The 23,723-nt window shown below is 38.4% G+C and overlaps 1 protein-coding gene across 1 annotated transcript; it reads right to left on the bottom strand.

Moving 5' to 3' along the window:
* Window positions 1–29: 29 nt before the first annotated feature.
* LOC106883303 (uncharacterized) lies at window positions 30–22,921 on the bottom strand. The gene is made up of 14 exons (XM_014934262.3): window positions 22,341–22,921; window positions 15,748–15,838; window positions 13,831–14,028; window positions 12,967–13,326; window positions 11,835–11,957; window positions 10,375–10,506; window positions 9,511–9,664; window positions 8,982–9,168; window positions 8,050–8,135; window positions 6,371–6,487; window positions 4,783–5,367; window positions 2,702–2,827; window positions 1,687–1,866; window positions 30–850 (listed from the first exon to the last, which is right to left on the bottom strand). Exons 1-14 carry the CDS (start codon window positions 22,364–22,366, stop codon window positions 399–401), a joined length of 2,817 nt encoding a protein of 938 aa, XP_014789748.1. The 5' UTR covers window positions 22,367–22,921; the 3' UTR covers window positions 30–398.
* Between the last annotated feature and the right edge of the window lie 802 nt (window positions 22,922–23,723).

The raw sequence follows: 23,723 nt of genomic DNA, 5'->3' as shown, positions 1-23,723 counted from the left end.
AAGAAGAGATGGCAAAGAGAGACAATAGAAACATTGACGTGAGTTTTATTTGCAACCAGACCAGAAGATTCTTCATCCTGTCTCTCCAATTGTTCTCTTACTTTTTCTTTTCTTCTCTGTTTAAAATTCAAAGAGAAGAAGGGAAAAGTCTAAACTGTAAGAGGATGGAGCATGTAGAAAAAGGAAATGAGTTTAACTCTTCCTATATTACTCTTTCTTCTTGATAACACCAATGTCATTTTTATTACTGCAATCATTGTCTCCATCATCATCATCGTTGTCATTATCATTGTTATAGTTGATTATCTTTTTATTGAAGAGATTATGCAGAGTAATTGATCTACTTGCCAAGGTGATGGTCTAGTTGTCTAACGGATCTTGTTGATGTGTCCCCAAAATTATGATGGTGCTGTCTTCTGTTTCTTCAGTGCAGATTCTGGAAGAACAAGATTGCTATTTTTCCAAAGTACTGAGTTCTCAAATTTTGTGATAAGGGATACAGTGTCTTCTTCATTCTTGCTTTTCCTGAAATCCCTGCTCTTGCCCAACTGTTGCTTTTGCATGTCCTTTACAATAACTTGTGTGCCCCTTTCAGAAGTGCATGCACCCATCTCTGCCTTAGCTACAGTACATTGTTCATCCAACAGCATCGCCTGTGTTGATTTGTGCACCAGATCTAATGGTGTGTTTCCAGTATTGTTGTTATTGTGGTCGTTGTTGTTGGTGTGGTTGTTTGTTGTTGCATTCACATTGCCATCACTGTTGTTATTATTACTTCTGCTGGTGTGAATTGTGTTATTATCTTCTTCTTCTGGCACTGGTTCCATCATTTCATGCAGCTCGTCTGTGTCTGTAAATCGAAAAGGAATTCAATGAATTTTTATCTCGGCCTTTCCTACTTGACAAAATTTCTCCACAGTTCTAGCAAACTGGGCTGAACTGTGACTGGTTTATACTAGGGTAAGCAAATCTATAGCTAATTGTGTAAGTAGTGTGAACAGGAACTGGTCTTGGAAGTAGGTGAATTAAATAAGGACAGGTCTTGTCAGTGATCTAAATCAGAACTAGTTGTATAGATTCTCTAATAAAAGATGGTTCAAATATGAAGTGGTTTTGTAGGTGGTCTACAAACTTAGGTTGTGATAAACACTGCTTATATAAGGTGCTCTGTGTGAGGACCAGTCATGTCTAAATAAAGACAGCACTTATAAGCTGTCAAAATGAAAAGTAGTTATGTAATAACTTATCTCAATGACTTACTCTGGATGCACACTGATAACAACTGGTTTTCTAACTAACCAAAAGTTACTCAAACATCATCGGTGGGATGATGTTGATACCTGAAATATTTGATGCTGCCAAGTGCAGAGGGAAAGAAACTGTCACGCTCTGGCTCAGTGCACTTTGCCCGCCTCTACTGTGACCAGCACCAGAATCTATGAGCAAACTGAGTGGAGAGTGGAGAGAGTAGAATAAGTTCCAACTGTCACACTGCATCATATAGGATTCATCAGTGCTTATTAGAGAGAACAGTATTGGTGGTGAACAAGGAAGAGGCATATCTGGCAAGATGGATCTGTAGGGTCATAGATCAATCATTTGGTTATCTCCCAACATGTCAGGACTGACCTGGGCTACATAACAACAATAACCCTAACCCTAACCCTAACCACCTTAGACAATTACCTTGGATGGCGTCTGCTCTCAACAGATCTCTCTCTTTTCTTTTTTCATGACTCTGATCCTCCTGCTCTTTTGATTGATCTTGTTCTTCTACTTGTAGGCCTTCCTGCTGCTGTTGTTGAAGCTGCTCTAGTTTCATGCTCAGTAAATTTGTGTCGAGATATAACACCTGAGAAACAGAATCTTAAAGAGACAAAAGAAAGTTACCTGTACCATCATCATCATCATCAAATCTAACACCACATTTTCATTCTCTCACCATTGTCATCAACATTAACATCATCAGCAATATTTCTCCTCCTCCTCTGCTTCTTCTTCATCCCTCTCCACCTCCTCCTTGTTATCATGATGATGATGATGATGATATTAAAAACAAAGAATAAGGTCTAGAATCCTGGGACCACTGGTGTCAGTCTGTGGCATCAGCTACAACTGACCCATGAGACAAGTTTTGGAAACAGTTTGATGAATTTAGCTGATAATACAGAATAAAAAAGGTTCCACCATTTCCTGTTCTTACTCTTCGTCTGAGAGTGAAGAAAGGAAAATAAATGGTAGGGTCTCTTAAGCCTTAAAACAATCATCATCATCATCATCATCATCATTTTATGCCCACCTTCCGTGCTGGTATGGATTGCTTTAGTTGTCACAGTCTAAGTTGATTCTTAAATGGAACAACCACCCTCCTAGACACACTGCACAACCACACCCTGCTGGTATGTTCCATGGTTGAGACAAAAAAGAAGAAGCAATAATAATCTTCTCTACTCGAGACACAAGGCCCAAAATTTTGCGGGAGGGGGCCAGTCAATTAGATCGATCCCAGTATGCAACTGGTACTTACTTTATCAACCCTGAAAGGATGAAAGGCAAAGTTGACCTCAGCAGAATTTGAACTCAGAACATAAAGACAGACGAAATACTGCTAAACGTTTCACCCGGCGTGCTAACATTTCTGCCAGCTCACCACCTTGAAAAAACAACAACAACAATAATAATAATAATAAATGTGCCTTACCTTGAGGTGAAGTTCTCTTCAATGAATTGTTTTCATTGGAGTTCTGATAGTAAAGTACCATTTGTGGAGACTGCTGTTGTCCTCCTCCTTGCTCAGTTTCACTGATCTCATGTTGTGACTCAGATTCTAATGGTAGGGATTGGTTTGTAATGATAGCAGGGATTGGTTTGTATACACATTTGAATATTAAACCAGGTAGAAAGAAAAAGATGGGGAGAAGAAAAATAGAAAGAGGAAAACTTTTCAGAATTTTCTTTGTAAGATTCAGTGAAAAGAACAGAGTTCATGATGTTTGTTGATCCTTTTGACCAGAACATCCAAAAGATGGGGATAATATATAGATGACTGTTAAAGGCACCCGAGGATCTAAGGGATCAGAAGCTGTTATAAAGGGTTGAGTGTTAGACCAGCCAGCCAAAATACAAGCAGCTCTATTTTCTAGTTTTAGGGGTTTTTTTTTAATTTGGCAACAAGTCCAAATCTATCCCTCCAGTATGTATTTAACCAATGTCTATCACCATCATCATCATCATTATAATTACTATCCTCTCATACACCTCATCACTCACCAACATTATTACTTTCATTGCTGCTACCGTCATCATTGTCAGCCCTTTTACCATAGTTTAATGAAATACTCTAGTCCCTAATCCATGTTACCCCTAATTCCATTCTCTACATCCATCACAACTAAAAATGTCCTTTGTATTTTTAGGGCCTGCAAACTAACCGCAACATTTATATCGACCGATGTTATTTTTCCCCTTTCAATATCGCACTTCTATTGTGTGGAGTGTGGACTGTAATATAGCATCAGGGATCAATTATGTAAGAGTAAGGGTTTGTATTGTATTATTGCCGGTTGATATGTAAGAGTAGCATGCTGTGTGAGTGAATGAGGAGACCAGGGCCCATCAACTTGTGTTTGTACAAGCCAAAAAAGTTCACAAAATCTTTTCAAGATTCATGAACAATCAAGGATTCTGACAGAGTTTGTCAGTAAAGTTTGACAAAAAAGTTTGATCAAAATAACTATTATTAGAAGATGTAAAGTGTCATCTATCCACAGCCAGCAGACTGTTTACTGGTCATGCTTCATGAACCCTGCCAAGAATTCTTGCAATTCAAAGGAACGCTGATTTTTGTAGATGTTCCATCTTTACATTCTTTGCAATCTCTTTGAGCCATGTTTGTATTTGAGTACTTCCAAGCATGCCAATTACTATTGGTATTGTGTCTACTCTCTTCATTGCCCACAAATATTTCAGCTTTCAACACTTACCGACACTTTATAAAATCCAATTGAGGTCCCTAATGAAATATTGCTCCCCTATCAGGCATGCTGCCTTGCACACACACACAAACATTCTGGATTACATCCAGAGAAGAGCTACTAGACTGACTGGCATAAAATCACTCACCGACACGCACCCAAACCACTCACCTCTCCCTTCTTTTCAGCCTTGTTGTGTCCACCTCACCCCCTGCACTAACAATAGTGTCCAATCCTTCCTCCCCAGAGCACTGGCTCTTTGCAATCTCTTTGTTGCTCAGGTCTTCCTACTGCAATAATTTACACAGAACATTAACAGGATCTCACTGATCTATGAGTGTCTACTTAAGGTTATGGGCATAGCCCTTCCTCCAGACCTAGCAAATAAAAACAAGGCACAGGCATAAGTGTGTGTGGTTAAGAAATTCCCTTTGCAATCATAGTACCTTAGGCAAGTATCTTCCCTTCTACTATAGCCCCTGTTTGGCCAATGGCTTTTAAGGAAAGATTTGGTAAACAGCAGGAGTGGTGAAATGGAATGAAAACATACAACATAGCAGTATTTCATGACATCCCTTTCTGCCCAGCTCCATATTGCCATTCCTCCTCCAAAGGTTGATAGAAGAAGTACCAAATTACTGCCATCAATATAACAAACTGAAAGTACTGAAGTGGGGAACAAATAACAGAAATACATTCAACATATCAGATTGTGTGAACAAAAACAGGAGGTGATGCAACAAACTGTAGAAAGGAAAGACACAACAAAAATTAATGTGAAATGAAAGAAAAACTGACAAAGACTCACGGACATCATCACCAGCAGAAGCATTGTCTTCATCGTCACCATCGAAATCCTTCTCTTCTACTTGTGTAACAGCAATGTCATCATCTTTGCCACCACCAGCAGTAACTTCATTATCCTCTTCATAATTGCTATCCTCATTGGTGGCAGCATTAGCTTTTTCACCTGTGCTGACTGCACCACCTGTAATATTACTTGCAACAGACTCACAACCAGAACCACTACTATTGCCACCTCCACCAATACGGACACCTTGAGGAGCATTGGAGGAGAAGGAGGTGTCATGTTGCAAACAATGACAGGGGTGGTGGTGGTGGTGGTGGTCAGAGTGTTGAGAGCAGGCGCACGACGTGTTTGAGGTTTGCTTCTCGGCTGCAGCTTCATCGACAGGGGATTCAGCCGAGCATGGTGAATGTGAGCTCTCCGTTGTGACACCAGCGGAGTGGTAATTGGTACAAATGCACTTCTGTTCAGCTTCTTTGTCATCTTGCACCACCCCCTCATGACACTGGCAGGTGGGGCTGCTCAGCAACACTGAGCTGGGAGCGGCTGAAGACGTCTCTTCTGAATCATATATTTCAAAGGTATCTGAACATTGTAAACAAAGAAGATTGAGGACAATTAGATTATAGTTTATATGAATATGTATATACAGGGGTTGCTATGAATGCACATGCACACACACACACATATATATAATTATAATAATAATAAAAGGATAAAATCTATACAAGATTTATCAAGTAAACAATGTGGGAAACCATTTGAGAGAAAAATTAATACAAAGTATATAATTTTTTCCTTAAATATAAAATACATTTTTATATCGAGGGCTATTACTATAAATAACATCTCACACTGGAATGGGATGACCCTAAGTCAAACTACTTTAGAGTCCCATTACAGCATGAAGCATTACTTATAGTAATAGCCGTTGATATAATAATGTATATATATTTATATAGATAGATAGACAGACAGACAGATACATACAGCCATATATATATAGAGAGAGAGAGAGACATACACACACCTATATATATAGACATATATATATATATATATAGAGAGAGAGAGAGAGAGACATACACACACCTATATATATAGACATATATATATATATATAGAGAGAGAGAGAGAGACATACACACCTATATATATAGACATATATATATATATATATATATATAGAGAGAGAGAGAGAGAGAGAGACATACACACACCTATATATATAGACATATATATATATATATATATATATAGAGAGAGAGAGAGAGAGACATACACACACCTATATATATATATATAGAGAGAGAGAGAGAGAGACATACACACACCTATATATATAGACATATATATATATATATATATAGAGAGAGAGAGAGAGACATACACACACCTATATATATAGACATATATATATATATATATAGACATATATATATATATATATATATATATACTCGATTGTCTTTGTTCTGCTTTTGATTTTACTCCTCTATTTCCAACTTGTAGTGGTTTACCTCAACAATTATATATCTACACACACACACACGTTTATAATAAGAACATTTGATAATTTGGTAGCTACCTCCTTCAGGATCTTTGAGTTTTGCCTTTTGGCCGTCCAGGTCAATTAGCATTGACATTTCAGTATTTTCTACTGGGACACAGATTTCAGCAACTTCATTGCGGGGTACATCAATGACTGTGGAAAGAAAGATCGGTAGTAAATGCGAGTATGAACACATGACTGTTAGTCAGCACATTAGTAATGGCAGCAGGGATCACTGTGGGTGGAATATGAGATTGGTGGCACGTGGGGACAGTGGAGAAATAGAAGAGGGCTGAGGGTTTGCTTTATGTATAATAGAGTATCTGGTATGGAAATACTGGTGAAGTTGTCTGTAAATTGTTTAAGAGAGGTGGTGTGTGAATAGTGGAGGGAATGGTATGTGAATGGTGATGGAGAACAGGTGCAGGAAAGAAGGGACATTAATTGAGGAAGGGGTCAGGCAGAGATTGGAGAATTATAACAAAATTGATGTAGGACAGGAGAGGACTAATGAAAAACACATGGGGATGATCAGAGAAGGAAGATTGAGCAGAAACTAGTGAAGAAGAAGGTTTTAAGGGTTTTGGGATTTCACAACACTGTATTTCTACTCTTGCAATATCACACAACACAATGATACTACAATGCTATCCTATACTGTGTTACATGAAAAGCCGATAAATGGATAGATGTCACATTGCTGCCATCTGAAGAATCAATGGCTCACAGCTATTCATCAATACTGCACTATATCATTGATTACCCTGTTGATACCAACCTACCTGAAACCACTTTCCCTGGTTCTATAATAAAAACTTCCTGTTTAAAGTGATCCACATTAATTGCTTCCATCAAACTCTCAGGTTAATTTATGTTCAAAACATTCAACCTAATAATGAGTTATTTTACTCAATTCTTCCTTTATTTTCAACATTAATTGAAACAAAGGAGGTGTATTTCAACAGGTATGTGGTAACAAAATGGCTGAAGATAATTAACAGTCAAATAGCTCATTTGAACCAATCAAAATCTGTACCTTAGGGAGGACACAACCTGTTCCCCCCCCTCAACCATTTTCCAATCTTCAGCTAACCTCAGATTTTCTCACCAGCTTCCTCCTTATTCATTCCTTGCTATTACTCAACCTCTTCTCCCTTCATAATTTTCCAATACCTCTTTTCCCAGGACTTTGTCCAGACATTTACCTTATTCATTTGAAGACGTCATAGAGTCATGTCACATGTTGTCTGTTGGACACTTGTGTGGGATGGTTCACTAACAAATGCTTCAAACACCAGTTGTGTTGCTGTTAGCTAAATCCATAAGGACAGTAACTAGAAGGGGAATCAGGACGCACTGGTTTCATCCAAAACTCTCCAGTGATCATGGAAAGTGGGGAAAAACAAAGAAACTAACAAAATCCTCTGACAACAGATGGACCATAGATCATGTGAGAGGACATTTGATAAACTCGCATCAAAGACAAGCATACACCACAAATAACAACTTAATCAACACTAGTGCAGACTATGTGCTTCTGCATCATTGCTCAATGTGTTAAAAATAGGACATATTTGAAAATGCAGTCTTAGATGCATTATACCTGAAAATAAGATGGCAATGAATACTTTTGATCTTTGCACTACTTGTTAGGGCTGACATGACTAAACAACAACTATTCCAATGAAATAAAAGAACTCTTGCAAGATACGTACCGATTTCCTCCTCCATCTTAATATTTCCAACCCCTATTGTTGATTCGCTGGTTTCTTCCTGAAACTTAGTAAAGGATTCTTCACAGCTGAAAAATGACAGCAGACAATGGTTACAGTCTGAGCAGGTGAAAAGTTAAAGTGTAAGGTTACTAAGCCAATACACACACACACACATATATCATCATTATCATCATCATCATTTTCCCATGCTTATCTAGATCCGATGGAAATTGTTGGGGCTGATTTCCCAGAGCCAGATACCCTTCCTATCACCAGCCCTCACCCATTTCCAAGCAAGGTAACAGTTCTCCAGATCTGCACAGTTTTCCATGGAAGACTTGTATGATACTGATGCCTGTTTACGACCACAGCGTGATGTCGAAACAAAGCCACACACAACAGGTTTCTATGTGTGTTTAACAACCCATTTCTCTCACAATCTACAAGCAGTGTTGTTACTGTCACTTCTATCAATGCATCATCCAAGAAGTCCTCGCTCGAATGTTTTGTTCACGTGCCAGTAAGGCGACGCTGGTAACGACCACGCTCAAATGGTGTTGATCGCTACCAGCGTCGCCTTACTGGCACGTGAACAAAACATTCGAGCGAGGTCATTGCCAGTGCCACTGGACTGACTCCTGTGCAGGTGGGACACACGCACATATATATATAATATAATATACATGTACACACATATATATAGCTGTATGTGTGTGTTTGTGTATTAGTGTGGAAAATACTGTCAGGTTGTGTGCTTTACATCAAAGAAGATGACTTAGCCATTCAGTATATAGAGATCAATAAGATAAGGTATCAAACTGAAGTTAGTGCTGGGTTCAATATAATCAAAATGTAATTCCCGAGCAAAGCCACATTAACTAAAAACCAAAAAACAATTCTACAAATGAAAGAGAAAACTCATTAACACTCACAGTGTACAGCTTGATGTCCCTTTGACATCGACAAGTATAAACTGGCCACGCTTCCCTCCAAATCGATATCCGGGCAAATGCTTGTACTCACAGCATGTGTTTAATTTCATGTGCAGCAGTCCATTTAGGTAAACATACAGTACGAATGGGAAATCACGTTCGTGGTGTGATACGAATGTAAATATATCTGTGCAACAGAAGCAGAGAAACAGATTGGTGATGGGTAGAGGGCATTCTTATCATATCACATCTTTTTCTTTTTATACAGTAGAATAAAGGAGGTGGGGGTCGATGGGACATAAAGTTTACTCATGAACTGCACACTAAAATATAGTGTGGCGAGGGAGAGAGGTAACAAATCACAGAGTGGGAGGAGTTCTCTAACGATGCAATCCAATTTACCCAACAGCACATACAAATATATACATATGCATGTATATGTGTGTGTGCACATATATATGCATGTAGTTATGTATACACACATACAAATACAATGTGTTTTTTGAATGCAGACTTAACTATAACTTACCTTTCATATAGTGACACTGTTGGTAGACGCAAAAGACTGCATCACAGTTATGCTGCTGCTCAATGTGAATTTCAGTCGGCTCATCAGTCCGAGTGCTACAGCAGCCCACAAACATGAGTGTTACAGGCAATTCGCAACAGGTTTCATCACATGTCTAAAATTAAAAGAGACAACATTTAGAGCATTGTTTTATGATTGACTAACAAAACAATCATCAGCAAAATTATTGTTGTAGACCAACAATAACTACAACTGACCATAATATTAATCATACATGAAAGTATAATGGCACTTCCTTCCATTCACTTCCGTTATGAATTTGGTGGATTCATGAATATTATTAACCAATTCTTAAAATATTATAAGATCTTCCTCATTTCTGCTCCAAAATATCAAACAGCAAACATGAATTCTTATTTTAAATAGGTTTGAAAACTCATATCAAAATAATTCTTCATCACACATAGATTTTTTTTTCATGTAAAAAGTCCAACAATAGTGTTACAAAAGAGGGTGTGACTACTGTACCTATTGCTGTTTCATTTAAGGTTTTATTGGTTGTCAAAGACAAGTAGTTGTTTTCTAGCACCATTAGTAATCCTAGGATAAATTATTTTGAGAATCTTTTCTGAATTTTTTGTGGATATGTGGATATATGTGGTTTCATATAATTTGCTATAGAGTATCCCTTGTTAGTAAGAGAGAATCCTTTGTTCACTCTACATTGTACCTTGCTAAGACAAGATAACCTTCTCCTCCTTTTCGCCAGAGGGGATTCTTGTTGACAAGAGAAGGGTCTTTGTTGGCTGAGCTGTAAAAGAAAAACTGAGGCAAAACAAGAAAACTGTCAGATTTCTTTCTTACCTCACAAGGACATAACATGCAGTCAACTGTTGGAAATAGTGGAGCAACTGTGTCATCATGGAATCGGACTGAAGTGTTTGGATCTTGAAGACATGGTTTACCAGAATATGGCAGCAAGTCATCTTGGTCGACCTGAAAAGTTAAATCATTGTTTAACGTCTGCTTTCCATGCTGGCATGGGTTGGATGGTTTGACTGAGGACTGATGAGCCAGATGGCTGCACCAGGCTCCAATCTGATCTGGCAGAGTTTCTACAGCTGGATGCCTTTCCTAATGCCAACCACTCCGAGAGTGTAGTGGGTGCTTTTACGTGCCACCGGCATGAAGGCCAGTCAGGTGGTAGTGGCAACAGCCATGCTCAAGTGGTGTTTTTTAGGTGCCACCTGCACAGGAGTCAGTCCAGCGGCTTTGGCAATGCCCTCGCTCGAATCAGCACTGGCAACGACTCTCCCAAGCATTAAAGAGAATCAAGCCTTTCCAAAATATAAATTGTCTTCAAAAGGGAACATAAAATAAACCATCAAGTTGTTAAAATTGGAAGAAGTTTGAAGTGGAGGAATTTTATCTTTTTATAGACAAAGAAAAACAAAACAAAAAGAGTGCCATAGAACCATTTCTGATTGGAGTGAGAAAATTTGGTCAGGAGAAATACGTGTGTGGAGAGAAAGAGAAATAAAGAAGAGAGAAGAAAATAGAAAGGCAAAAAAAACAAAAAGATGTATGGGCAGTTTGCAAGGGAGGTGAGCTGATGCTAATGAAAGGTGACACTGGCTGAGAAGTAGTGACTTGAAGCCAGAGACAAAAGTAATCATCTGTGCTGTATCGGAACAAACACTTAGGATATATTATGGTAAATGTTGGATTGATGATACGGCAGAAAGTGATATGAACAGGTTGTGCAGTAATAAAGGTGAGATTTTGTAATATATTATGGGCCGAAAAGAATACCAATTAAGGCATGATGATGTCACACAGTAATGTTCATCATCAAAGAATCTTTGCAGGTGGTACAGACTGAGCCTGTGTCTGCACATCAACAGACATGGTGTGCCTTGCAGAGAGAGAGAGAGAGGGTACTGGCAGTAAAGGGAGCACCTGATCATTGGAACATCCCTTCGACAAGAAGCTGGATAACAAATGCTCCAATCTGATTGGGTGGTAGCTGAAGCAAAGCACAACAGTAATAACAATAATGACGACTTGAAGTTTTTGCTCAAGGTCAGCAGTTTTAGGAGGAGGAGGGGATGGTTTAAGTTGATTGCATTGACTCCCAGTGCTCAACTGGGAGTCAATGTAATTGAGACCCCGAAAGGATGAAGAGCAAACATGACTTTGTTGGAATTTGACCTCAGAACATAAGTCAGAAGAAATACTTTTAAACATTTTGTCCAACACACCAATGATTCTGCTTGCTCAGCAACTTAATGACAATGACATTAACAACAACAAACTGTTCTTACCACCATGCACTCTTTATCACATTCAGAGCAATAGCTGTAGTATGATTCATCCGTAAACGTTGACAGCCTAGAGCCTTCTTGGTAAGAGGAGTTCATACACGAGCAGGTGTGATCTGTCACGGGCTGTAAATATACAAAGATGGCATCAAGAAATCACATGAGTTAAATGTTTTATAAAAGTGCTGCTTGATAAATAGCTTATCTTATAATAACTCTGCTTGTTCCTCCGTTACTTAGCCCGTCTGTAACGCTGTCATGTGATTAGTTGAAAGGAAAGGGGAAGAGCGAGAGAAAATGAGGATAAGGCAAAGAGGGAGAGTGTTGTCTACAAGATTGTGCATTAAGGGATCATCATCGTAGTCCAATTTCCTTCACTTTTCAGTGATCAGCAGATGAGTGACTCTCTTTTCATACAGACACAACACAGGCTACACTTTCAGGTTTTGGGGATGAAATTTTCAGAAACAACCCCATAAGTTTATCATTAATTCCATTGCCAAACTGTTAAGATATGGGTACATAAACAAACAAAAACATACACACACACACACACACACAGTTTCCATCTCTCGAATTCATTTACAAGGCACTGACTAGCCAGACACTGTGCTAGAAGAAGAGCCTTGCTCAAGGTGGAATCCTCTATAAAACAGGATATTTCACACAGGTTCCACCTACCAAATTCATTCACAAAGCATTGAAGAGACTTGCACAAGGTGCCATGCAGTGGGAGTGATCTTGAAACCATGTAGCTACAAAGCAAGCATGTTAACCACTTGGCCGCAATCGTACCCAACACCCAATGCAGGCTGAATGAAAATGGTGTGGCAGGAGCTGCCAGGATCAATGTTGCATGACATAACAGAAACCCAGCTTAGCCATAAAAGAGGACTTTCTTAAAACATTAAAATAAAGACAATGATACTGGTGATGATGATGATGATGATGATGAGTGGAAGATGTCAAAATGAAATAAAAAATATAAAATATTTCGAAAATGAACAGAAAAACAAATATTAAAATCAAATGAATAAAATAAAAAGAAACATGTAATGACGACAACAACAACAACAACAACAAAGTGAGGTGGGTGATTAATGAAACAAATTGGAAGATAAACACTACTACTTACTGTACATTCAGTAGTCATATAATCATTAGTCATATAATCATTAGTCATATAATCGTTAGTCTTATAATCGTTAGTCATATAGTCAGTGGTCGTGCCATCATTTGTTATGTAGTCATTAGTGTTGGTCATGTAGTCATTAGTCCTGTAGTCATTAGACATGTAGCTGAAGGAACCATTCGTGTAAGTGTCACCCTCAGGACTGGTTTCATGTTGTTCAGTCGCTTGACTATTTGGCTCCACAGATTCATCCCCTCTCTTGCCACCACTGATGGCACCTTCTTCTTTCTCACGCAAACGTTTCGGTTTTTTCTTGCCTTTCGTCTTAAATCCAAACTTGTTATTTGAAGTACGAGTTTCTAACTGGAGAAAGAAACAAAGAATATATAGATATAGATATAGATATAATATCAATAACAATGCACACACATGGTCTCTATTAATAATGTTAAAATTATTAATAATATTCCACACTACACTTGTACTGAATCCTTTCTTCAGTTAATATTCACAATTTTTATCCTTGTTAAAACATTCTTCCAACTATATACACAAAGGGATGCTGAAAAGCTCATGGCTTTGGCTAAAATACAGTCATTCAAGGTTCTCGATTCTGCTTATTACTATGTGTTTTCAAGTTGTTATTGTTAAAATTATTCACTACATTATTATTAGGCATATATTTAAGTTTTTCATCATATCCAGCTCTTGCTGTTTCATTACAGTATTCGACACACATATATATTACATTGTATTATATATATACATAAATACACACACACACACACACATACACTGGATTAGAAATAGATATGAAACTGCTGGGTCGTAAATATCCACGATATTAATTAACAAGCAATGGCTTACTCGAATCTTTCGAATAAGCTCCAGTTTTGCTATTTCTTCAAGTCGATGTTGTATTTCACTTTCATATTTGCGCTGTAGATTAATGGATTTATTCAATAGTTCTTGGGTGAGCTGTTCCCTGGCCTTTCTCCGGCGCTCTGCATTTGCCATGTTTGTTCTGTAGACAGCATCTGGCACAATCTCACCCTTTCTAGTAACCTAAACAACAAATATATAGAAAAGAAAACAAAAACAGGTCAATAATTAACATCATATAACATATATATATATCACACACACATATATCCATACATATATACATATACATATATATCTATCTATCTATCTATCTATCTATCTATCTATCTATCTATCTATATATCTATCTATCTATCTATCTATCTATCTATCTATATATATATATATATATATATATATACATATAATAATCATCATCATCATCATTTAACGCCTGCTGTCCATGCAGGCATGGGTTGTACAGTTTGACCGAGGCTGGGAAGCTGGAAGGCTGTACCAGACTCCAGTCTTATTTGGTATGGTTTTCTATAGCTAGATGCTCTTCTTAATGCCAACCACTTTGAGAGTGTGATAGGTGCTTTTACGTGCCACTGGCATGAGTGCCATTTGCATGACACCAGTACCTGCTATGACTGCGATTGTGCTCAGTTTGAAGGGTCTTCTTCTTCTCAAGCATGACATAATGCCAAAGGTCTCAGTCATTGCTTCTGTGAGGCCTAACACTCAAAAGGAACTCAGCTACTTTGCCTCTATGAAGCCCAATATTCAAAAGGAACTCAGCCATTTTGCTTCAATGAGGCCCAGTGCTTGAAAGGAACTCGGCCACTTTGCCTCTGTGAGACCCAACACTCAAAAGGAACTCAGCTACTTTGCCTCTATGAAGCCCAATATTCAAAAGGAACTCATCCATTTTGCTTCAATGAGGCCCAGTGCTTGAAAGGAACTCGGCCACTTTGCCTCTGTGGGGCCCAATGCTCCAACAGTGCTCTTTACGTGTGACTGGCATGTGTGCCAGTTACATGACACCAGCATCAGCCATGACTACGACTTCACTTCGATATCACCAAATGTCTCGGTCACTATTCATTGCCTCTGTGAGGCTCAAAATTCAAAGATCATGCTTCACCACCTCTTCCCATGTCTTCCTGGGTCTACCTCTACCACAGTTTCCTCCAAAGTTAGAGATCAGCACTTCTTTACACAGCTGTCCTCGTCCATATGCATCACATGACCATACCAGCGCAGTCATCTCTCTTGCACACCACATCTGATGCTTCTTATTCACAATTTTCCTCTAAAGACTCTGTCATACATGCTCACAAACATTGCACATCCAGCAGGACATGCTACCTTCATTTCTTTCAAGCCTACACACGTCCTCACACCAATGTACATGTGCCTATATGTATATACTCATCCACCCTCACTTGTAACACACACATGCTCACCCACACATTCGCCAAAAAATATATACCTACCCGCTTACACACACACACACACATGCGCGCGCAACACGCTTGCGCACACACACACACACGCGTGCACAAAAAAGGTTCATACACACGTCTATATATGCACATGCTCAAGAAAAAACAGGGCTAAAGGCAAAATACAGAAAAAAGTGTAAAAAGGCAATAAGGGTAAAACACATCTATATACGCAAATACTCGCATTTTGACACTCCACTCGTGGGGTGTGATAGTAGTAGTACCATGTAAAATTTGATACGATTTGGTTGAGTCATTTGACAATGCATTGGGAACAGACGAAGATACAAAGGATTTTATATACATATATATATATATATATATATATATATATATTAGCAACTTGTGTCACACATTTTAGACGTTTAACATAAGAAAGAAATTGGAATTACTAGCTACAAGATATACTTACAACTCCAGCTTTCTTCAAGTAGTTGGTGACAGTTTTGTTGGTGAAATAATTTTGTAAGTGTGGATCATTCAGACTATTGTATCCACTCAAGCTGAAACACAGAGGAGAATAATGGCAATATATGAGGAAGATGACAAAAATAACCTTTTCTTCCATTCCATGTCACTACTGTGACATTCAATGTACTCATAGAACCAAGGAGTAAGTTTCGTCAGGTTGTTAAGCAATTTGCTTCAAAACCATGAGGTCATGGGTTCATTCCACTACAAAAAATATTTGGCAAAACAATGCCTTACCAGTGAAATTTTGTAGACAGAAAATTAGGTGTATATATATATATATATATATATATATATATATCATCACCATTTTTGTTATTATCAGCATTTTAACGTCCACTTTTCCATGCTTGCAAGGGTTTGAAGAATCCCCTGATGCAGATTTTCTATGTCCTTTCCCTGTTATCAACCCTTACCTATTTCCCTGTGGCTAGACACGTTTCCATGGAAAATTGGAAATGAAAGACACCACTTGTATGACAGTGAGAGTTGTTTACAACAATCACATATTACGGAAACACGGATTGCTTTCAGCTTCTGCCTACCAAATACAGAGTTATGGTGATTGCATAGCTGACATATGGAGGAAAAAGTTGGAGTCCTGTTGTTTATCCTGCAGCTTTACAATAAGTTCCAAGGCGACAAATTATATCATTGTTTTGATGAAAATTGTTCATTGCTTGAAAAATATTGATCAAGTTTAATAAAATTTAATAGGTACTCAAAGCATGAGGTGTCGTAGTTGGGCCCAAGACCTAATGAAGAGCCCTCCACAGGAGCTAAGCTTCAAAGCCACCCTTTTGCACAACTTCTATTATAAGTGCATAAGCTTGTTTTTTGAAATTTTCAGAATTAATACCCTTGGAGGAAATGTCAAAAATTTGATTTTAATCTACGTCCTGAAAAATGTATCTTTAGAAAATGTCATTAAAATATCTGCTGGTAACAAGGTTGGTGGGGTGGGGCAGAATGACCACTTCCTCACACAAACAATTTCTTTTCTTAATTATTCCCAAATAATTGTAATGGTGAATATCATGTAAGATATATCTCTGGAAAAGTTCATTAAAAACAGCATTTTGTTTTTTATAGAAAATTCCGGGAGATCAAAGTTACAGACAAGCCGCTTCTGTAGTTATGCTGTGTGTGTGTATACACATACATACACGCGGACATATACACATACACACATTGAAACATACATTACAGACATACATACACAATTCTCGTAGATAAAATATTGTTTAACCCTGATCGAGCAAAATGAGGAAGAAAGACATTCAAACCATGACCTTCATGCCTTTTCCCAGGCATTGGCTAATCTGGACTGCCGTATACGAGGCGTCCCGTTTTTACGACGGTAAGATATGATTTGGGGGAATATTTTGCTGTTATTTCTAGCAAGTCGCGAGACCAGGTAAAGGCTTTATCTTTTATATCAATACATGTGTTGTCACAACGATACTTTGATTGATATGACTATCGATATTTTGGTAGGTCGTCGTCGTCGTCGTCAAGCACACCTTCCGATTAAATGCCTGACCATCCGAGAATGTATGACGTATTTTGGGGATCCTTGTGATTTGACGGGCAACATTTTTTTATGTAGTGTTTTTGGTACCGAAACACTTTCAAACTTCGAATACTTCAAGTGTTGCCCGTCAAATCCTATTTTGGTCTACACTAACAAATTATACTCTACTTTTTTTCATTTTAAGACTGTTGGGTCTAGTTTGTAGAAGATTTGGCTTCTATTTCTAGTAAATCGTACAAAGCGTAGAAGTTCGTTGACGGAAGTGGTGAAGAGAGAGAGAGTTAAAGGAGAGGGCGTTAAGAAATAACGGTTTCATAAGAATGTGTGTACATGGATGTGAGTGTAAACACATGTATATATACGCACGTATATATAGATATACATACACACATTATACACACACACACACACACATGTAGATTTAGAGAGAGAGTCATCAGAATACATAGGTCACGTAAAATTTGCACTTCAATATTTGTCAATCGAGTGGATGTATTAAAGTGTATAATGTTATAGACGAATGACCATCAATTTGGTGAAAAATGGAAAAGCACAGGGCAAGATGGCACAACATCTGGACTGTTGAACCCTGGAAAATCCTCGCCGAACGATTTAGTCACTATCTGAACAAAAGGAAAATACCATCGTAATGGAAAAGAGTGGAAAACCGTCCTGCTGTACAACAAAGGAGACAGCGAAGTTATGAAGAACTATCGTCCCATAATGCCTCTTGCCCCCACGAAGATAATCCTAAACCTATTTATCACAACATCTAGATGAACTACAACTAAGGGAAGAAGCAGGCTTTCGGGAAAACTACAGCACGATGGATCATATATTCATTCTGATCCAATTACTGGAACGAGTGAAGGAATACAGACTACGTCTGTGCGTCGCGTTTGTGGACGATGTGAAGGCCTTCGACAGCGTCGAGATCAATGAAGTGCTGAAGTCGTTGGAGAAGCAAGGATTCAACTTCTGCAAGAGACGAATTCTGGATGTACCACCGACACATCTCTGTTGTCGTCACCCATAAGAGTCCCGGTGGAGAAGGAGGCACCATCTCTCCGAAACTCTTCACCGCGTGTCTCGAATAGATAGCGACGTGGCGTGAACATCGACAGCGAGCCATTAACCCACCTCCGTTTCGCTGACGACATCGTGCCCGTCGCCAAGACAACAGATCAGCTGCAGACCATGCTGACGGAGCTGGACATTAGAAAAACTCGGAAGTAGGCCGAAAAACGAACCGCATGAAAATTAAGTTCATGCAGTCCGAATATTCAGTAAGAGACCGAATAATGCTTGGAGACGATGAAAGAAAGGAGGTGGAGGAATACGTCTACCTTGGACAAGAGATAAATATGCGCCGAGACATGGAGGAGATCCCGTGGAGAATAAGGGCTGGATGGAACGCTCAAAAGAAAGCTGGATATGGCCACTCGCACCAACCTCTTTAGCAGCACGGTTTTACCTGCAATTTTATACGGAAGCGAAACCTGGACCACGACGAAGAGAGAGAGAGAGAGAGAGGAGCAGAGGATGGTAACTGCTCAAAGAGCTATCGAAAGATCGATGCTGGGAGTGTCACTGAAAGAACACATCCGGAGCAAAGCGATCAGAGAGAAATCTGGTGTGGGAGACATCATCACTGAATGCAGAAGTTCAGATGGGCCGGACACGTCACTCGGTGCACCGCTAAACAGTGGATTCGCTGTTGTCGAGTGGTATCCGCGCCAGCGGAAGAGGTCACTCGGAAGGCCTCCAAAACGGTGAGTTGACGAAATAAGCGCTTGGAGCTACATAGATGAGGAAGGCACAACCCAGAGAGGAATGGACGGCATTCTGTGACCACCGGACTGTCGAAATGACGCCCGACAGTCCGGTCGATCAAGGTGATATATATAACAGTGAAGATCCTAAGAAAAAGGTTCTGAATAAATATATACTAAACGACTCCGGGTGCAAATATTAAGGGTTGCAAATTTCCTTAGGTCTATCAGATGTATTGATGAAGATGGAGACACCAAAAGTGTCTTTGTCCTCAGCCTCTCGAAATCCTCGCTAATATATATATATATATATATATATATATATATATATATATATATATATATATATATAGATATATATATATATAGATATAGATATATATATTTATATAACTCCTGTGTTTATCGTCGCAGCCGAGGCTGACGTAATATAAACGTCGCATACTTTCTGCAAAGGTTTCAGGTGCCCGAGTAATCGTGAGCAGACACAGACATCTCTCGACCCTGACCTAACGGACATCCAAGATGTGATAACTGAAGGGCGGAGGGCTGTACTGCACTGGTAATTTATTTATCGACCCCGAAAGAATGAAAGGCATTTGAAATCGTAGCGCAGAGAGACGGAATGAATACACTCACACTCACTGCAGTTAATACAAAGAGTTTGGAAGGAGATTTTATGGTGAAGATAGAGAGAGGATCAGTTGTGAGGAAAGGCTCAAAAGATGCGGAGAATTTGTAGTGAAGGATATATGAGATAAATGGGATGTGAGTAGAGAGAATGAATGTGACGGAGCATGCGGGCTTAGGCGTTTGCATTCCTATGAAATCAAGTGACTCGTTTATTTAAAACTATAATGAATTCCAACTCCAATTTTAACTTCCACTGAATACAGAAGGCAGAAGTGACTGCAGTGGAACGCCACTCCAGAAGCTGTTAAAAAAAGCTGTTTCAAAAAATCCAGTGGATACATATAGAAGGAAGATGATTTCTGTGTCTAATAAGACAGAGAATAAATTGGATTTATAGGTTAAAATAGATCTAACTGAATCAAGTTTTATGTAGCTTTCTATATATTTAATCGAGATGTTTACCGTTTCTGAATAAATGAAATATTCCAGTTTCAACGTCGTAAAATTTCTATTAGACATTTTAAGTAGCAATTTGAGGGAGAAAAAAAGCAAAAGGAGAACTATTGTTCTTTTAGAGATTGTTGTTCGCTCTATTTCTAATAAATTATGAAATAGTTTATCAACAAACTCTAGTCAAATTTTGATCAGCAAGATAAAACTTGAGTCAAAGTGTAAGAACACAATTCTTCTTGGGACCATATAAAGGAATTAGGTTTCTATTCTTCTTTTATGGAACCGCCAATATTTCTTAACATTCAGAACACAGAAAACAGATACCACAAAACACTACTCAAATTATATACGAGATCAGTTTTTAAAACTTTTTGGAGCGGGCATCTCGCAGAATATGCAATCCTTTGCAAAATTCAGAATCCAATCTAAAAACAGCCTATTAAAAATTCACCGACTCTCAATCAGGCCATTTAATTTGTTATTCAATAATTTAAACAACCCAAGCGTCATGTTGTCACTTTAAAATTCCAGACAAACCGTTTCGGCCTGGAAATGTTCTTCCAAATAAATCGTTACTTTAAATGATTTTCACTGGCGAGAGATGGTGCAAGTAAATTAGTCATACCCTCAACCATCTCTCTCTCTCTCTCTCTCCCTATATATATATATATATATATATATATATATATATATATATATTTCTGCCTAGCCAAATTTCTCTCGGAGTCTCTGCGGGTTCTGAACTGGGGATCGACTTACCCGTATACCCATCTCTCTCTCTCTCTCTCTCTCTCTCTCTCTCTCTCTCTCTCTCTATATATATATATATATATATATATATATATATATATATATATATATATATATATATATATATATATATATATATATATATATATGTGTGTGTGTGTGTGTGTGTGTGTGGTAAAAGTAATTGGGCGGAGATAAAGAATTCGTTCACCACCCGTCTTCAGCGCAACAAAAACCCTAACCCTAAACACCGGGTGTACGTATTCTTTACTTTCGCAAAGTAATTGAGTCTATGTCCGGTCATAAAGTGACCAATGGTTCCGCATCCACAATGGTTTTAGCCTTGTGGACACTAAAGCCGAAGACAAAGGTAACTCTTCACCTCGGGGGCGGGGAGGTCCTCGCAGAGGTGAAGAGTTACCTTTGTCTTCGACTTTCGGGTCTGACGAGATGTCCACGAGGCTCTAGCCTTTGCAGATGCGAACCATTGGTCAGTATGACCGGACAGACTCAGTTTTAATACATTACTGCTCTTTGCTTTAGCGTGTGCTTCTTTTCAACGATACATTGACGATATATATTTTTATATCGATTTATCTATCTTTCTATCGATCTACCTATCTGTTTGACAATCTGTCGTCCTTGTTAGTGGTCAGTGGTGAATGAAGTGGGAATGGAGATAAAGGGGAAGAGAGAAGGAAAAGAGTAAGAGAACAGAGAGAGAAAGAAAAGAGTGAGAAGAATAGAATGAGATTAGATAGATAGATAGATAGATAGATAGATAGATAGATAGATAGATAGATAGATAGGGGGAAAAGAGAGATGTAGAAATAAGAGGGAGAAAGAGAAGGGAAACACGAGAGTAGAAGTAAAAGATGAAAATATATTAGAGAAGAGAAGGAGAAAGTTGAGACGCTAAAAAGGAAGAAAGTGTAACCGCCTCCATTACAACAACGACAATATAAAATAAAATAAAAAACTGACTTCAATAAAAACATAAATTAATAAAATAAATTGGAAGACAAATATTAATTTGTGGTTGTTTGAATAAAAGATATTCACTGAATGTTTGAAGATATTGTTTAGTTTCCTATCAACAATAGTCCAACCAGTGATGAAAGGCGTTCCAGCCATGACACTCCTATCTTTTATTCAGACAGTCTACCCAGGACTGCATTATCCAAAGTGTCAGTCCATTCATTTATTTTTGATGGGGGGCGAAGTGGAGTTGGTTTGTGAAGAGGGTAGGATACGGGGGTAGGGGTGGCGGTGGCGGTGACATTCGTGTTGGGTGAATGAATGACGGTGGGGAAAGAAGATGTCTAGTGATGATGATGATGATGGTACTGCTTGTGGTAGAGGTGGTGGTGGTGGATGTGATGAGACACTTACCCATTCTTTGCCGACGGCTGCTGCATGTTGTTGGTGGTCACTTTCTCTAATGTATAATATATGTAGATAAATATATATCAAATATATATATGTGTGTGTGTGTATGTATATGTGTGTGTGAGAGTGTGTATCTGTACGTATGTGTGGCGAATAAAGTAAATATATATAAATATATATTTACATATACATATATTTCTGGAGGAAAGAAGTGTTGGTGAGTTGAAAAAAAAAAAAAAGGTTGTTCCGAAACACTAAAGAGATGATCTACGTAATTTAAACGTAAACTGAAGTTTTAATGTTGATTGCTCACTTCTGCATATACAGATATATATATATATATACATGTATATATATATATAATACGTACACGTATATATATATATATATGTATGGGTATATGTAAATATATAAGGGATTTTCTTGCTATTTCGCTCCTGAGATAGTTTTATAGCGGAAGGTGGTGGAGGAGGCTGAAAAAGTTGCAGACGGCGCTGCTCTCTGTTGTTATTGATGATGATGTTACTGTCAAAGAGACGGCGGCGGCGGCGTACCATTCCTCGGGTGATGCGGCGGCTGTTGTTAGCACGTGGTGAAGGGACATAACTCTCCCGCATTAGTTATCTCCCTTGCATACAAACCAGTACGGCAAGATCTATGCGATCGCTGGAAATAGCAGTCAAATTTCATTCAAATCACGTGATACAAGTCTAAATGAAGAATAGACACTCGGTAGCGTGCTCCAGCATACTATTAGAAAAGGATATTCATTATAGACTTGCTCGATAATGATTGATTTGAAAGTCTACAACAGTTTTTATTTTATTTTAAGAGTTTGAAGGAGATTTGACTGCTATTTCCAGCATGTCAAACGACGCATAGAAGTTTTCCCTTTCATTATATCTCTTACTTCACCAAAATGAGGCTTATTTTCATTTCTTTGATCCAGTATGAAAATCCTCTACGCGCTAGGTTTACTTGCTAGAAATAGCAGCCAAATTTTCTTTAAATCGCACCCTACCGACAATGTAGTTAATGATACACAATGTATGTCTAAATAAAAGGTGGATGGTCTTAGCTGGGCAGGTTAGACCAAAGAGTCAAATTTCCGAATTTCCGTGGTCGCTCGACCTACTAGAAATAACAGCAAAATCTCTCACGAATCATATCCGAACTTTTTTTTTTAACAAAATGACAGAATTATTATGGCTGAAACGTCTTGGATCACAGACATGCTTATTTAATCGTCCGTTTAGCGTTCTTATTAGTATTCATCATCCGTCTTTGTGTGCGTACGTGGTAAGGAACCTCTTTTTTTTTTATCCTCGGCCTTTTGAGTATTTGATTCCTTTTCGAAATGAAGATGAATTCTCTGAGCGACTTTGT

Source organism: Octopus bimaculoides, chromosome 23 (genome assembly GCF_046866305.1).
Source record: "Octopus bimaculoides isolate indiv1 chromosome 23, ASM4686630v1, whole genome shotgun sequence".
Taxonomy (NCBI): domain Eukaryota; kingdom Metazoa; phylum Mollusca; class Cephalopoda; order Octopoda; family Octopodidae; genus Octopus; species Octopus bimaculoides.
The sequence above is the reverse complement of the archived record's forward strand: the minus strand, read 5'-3'. Positions and strand labels throughout refer to the sequence as shown.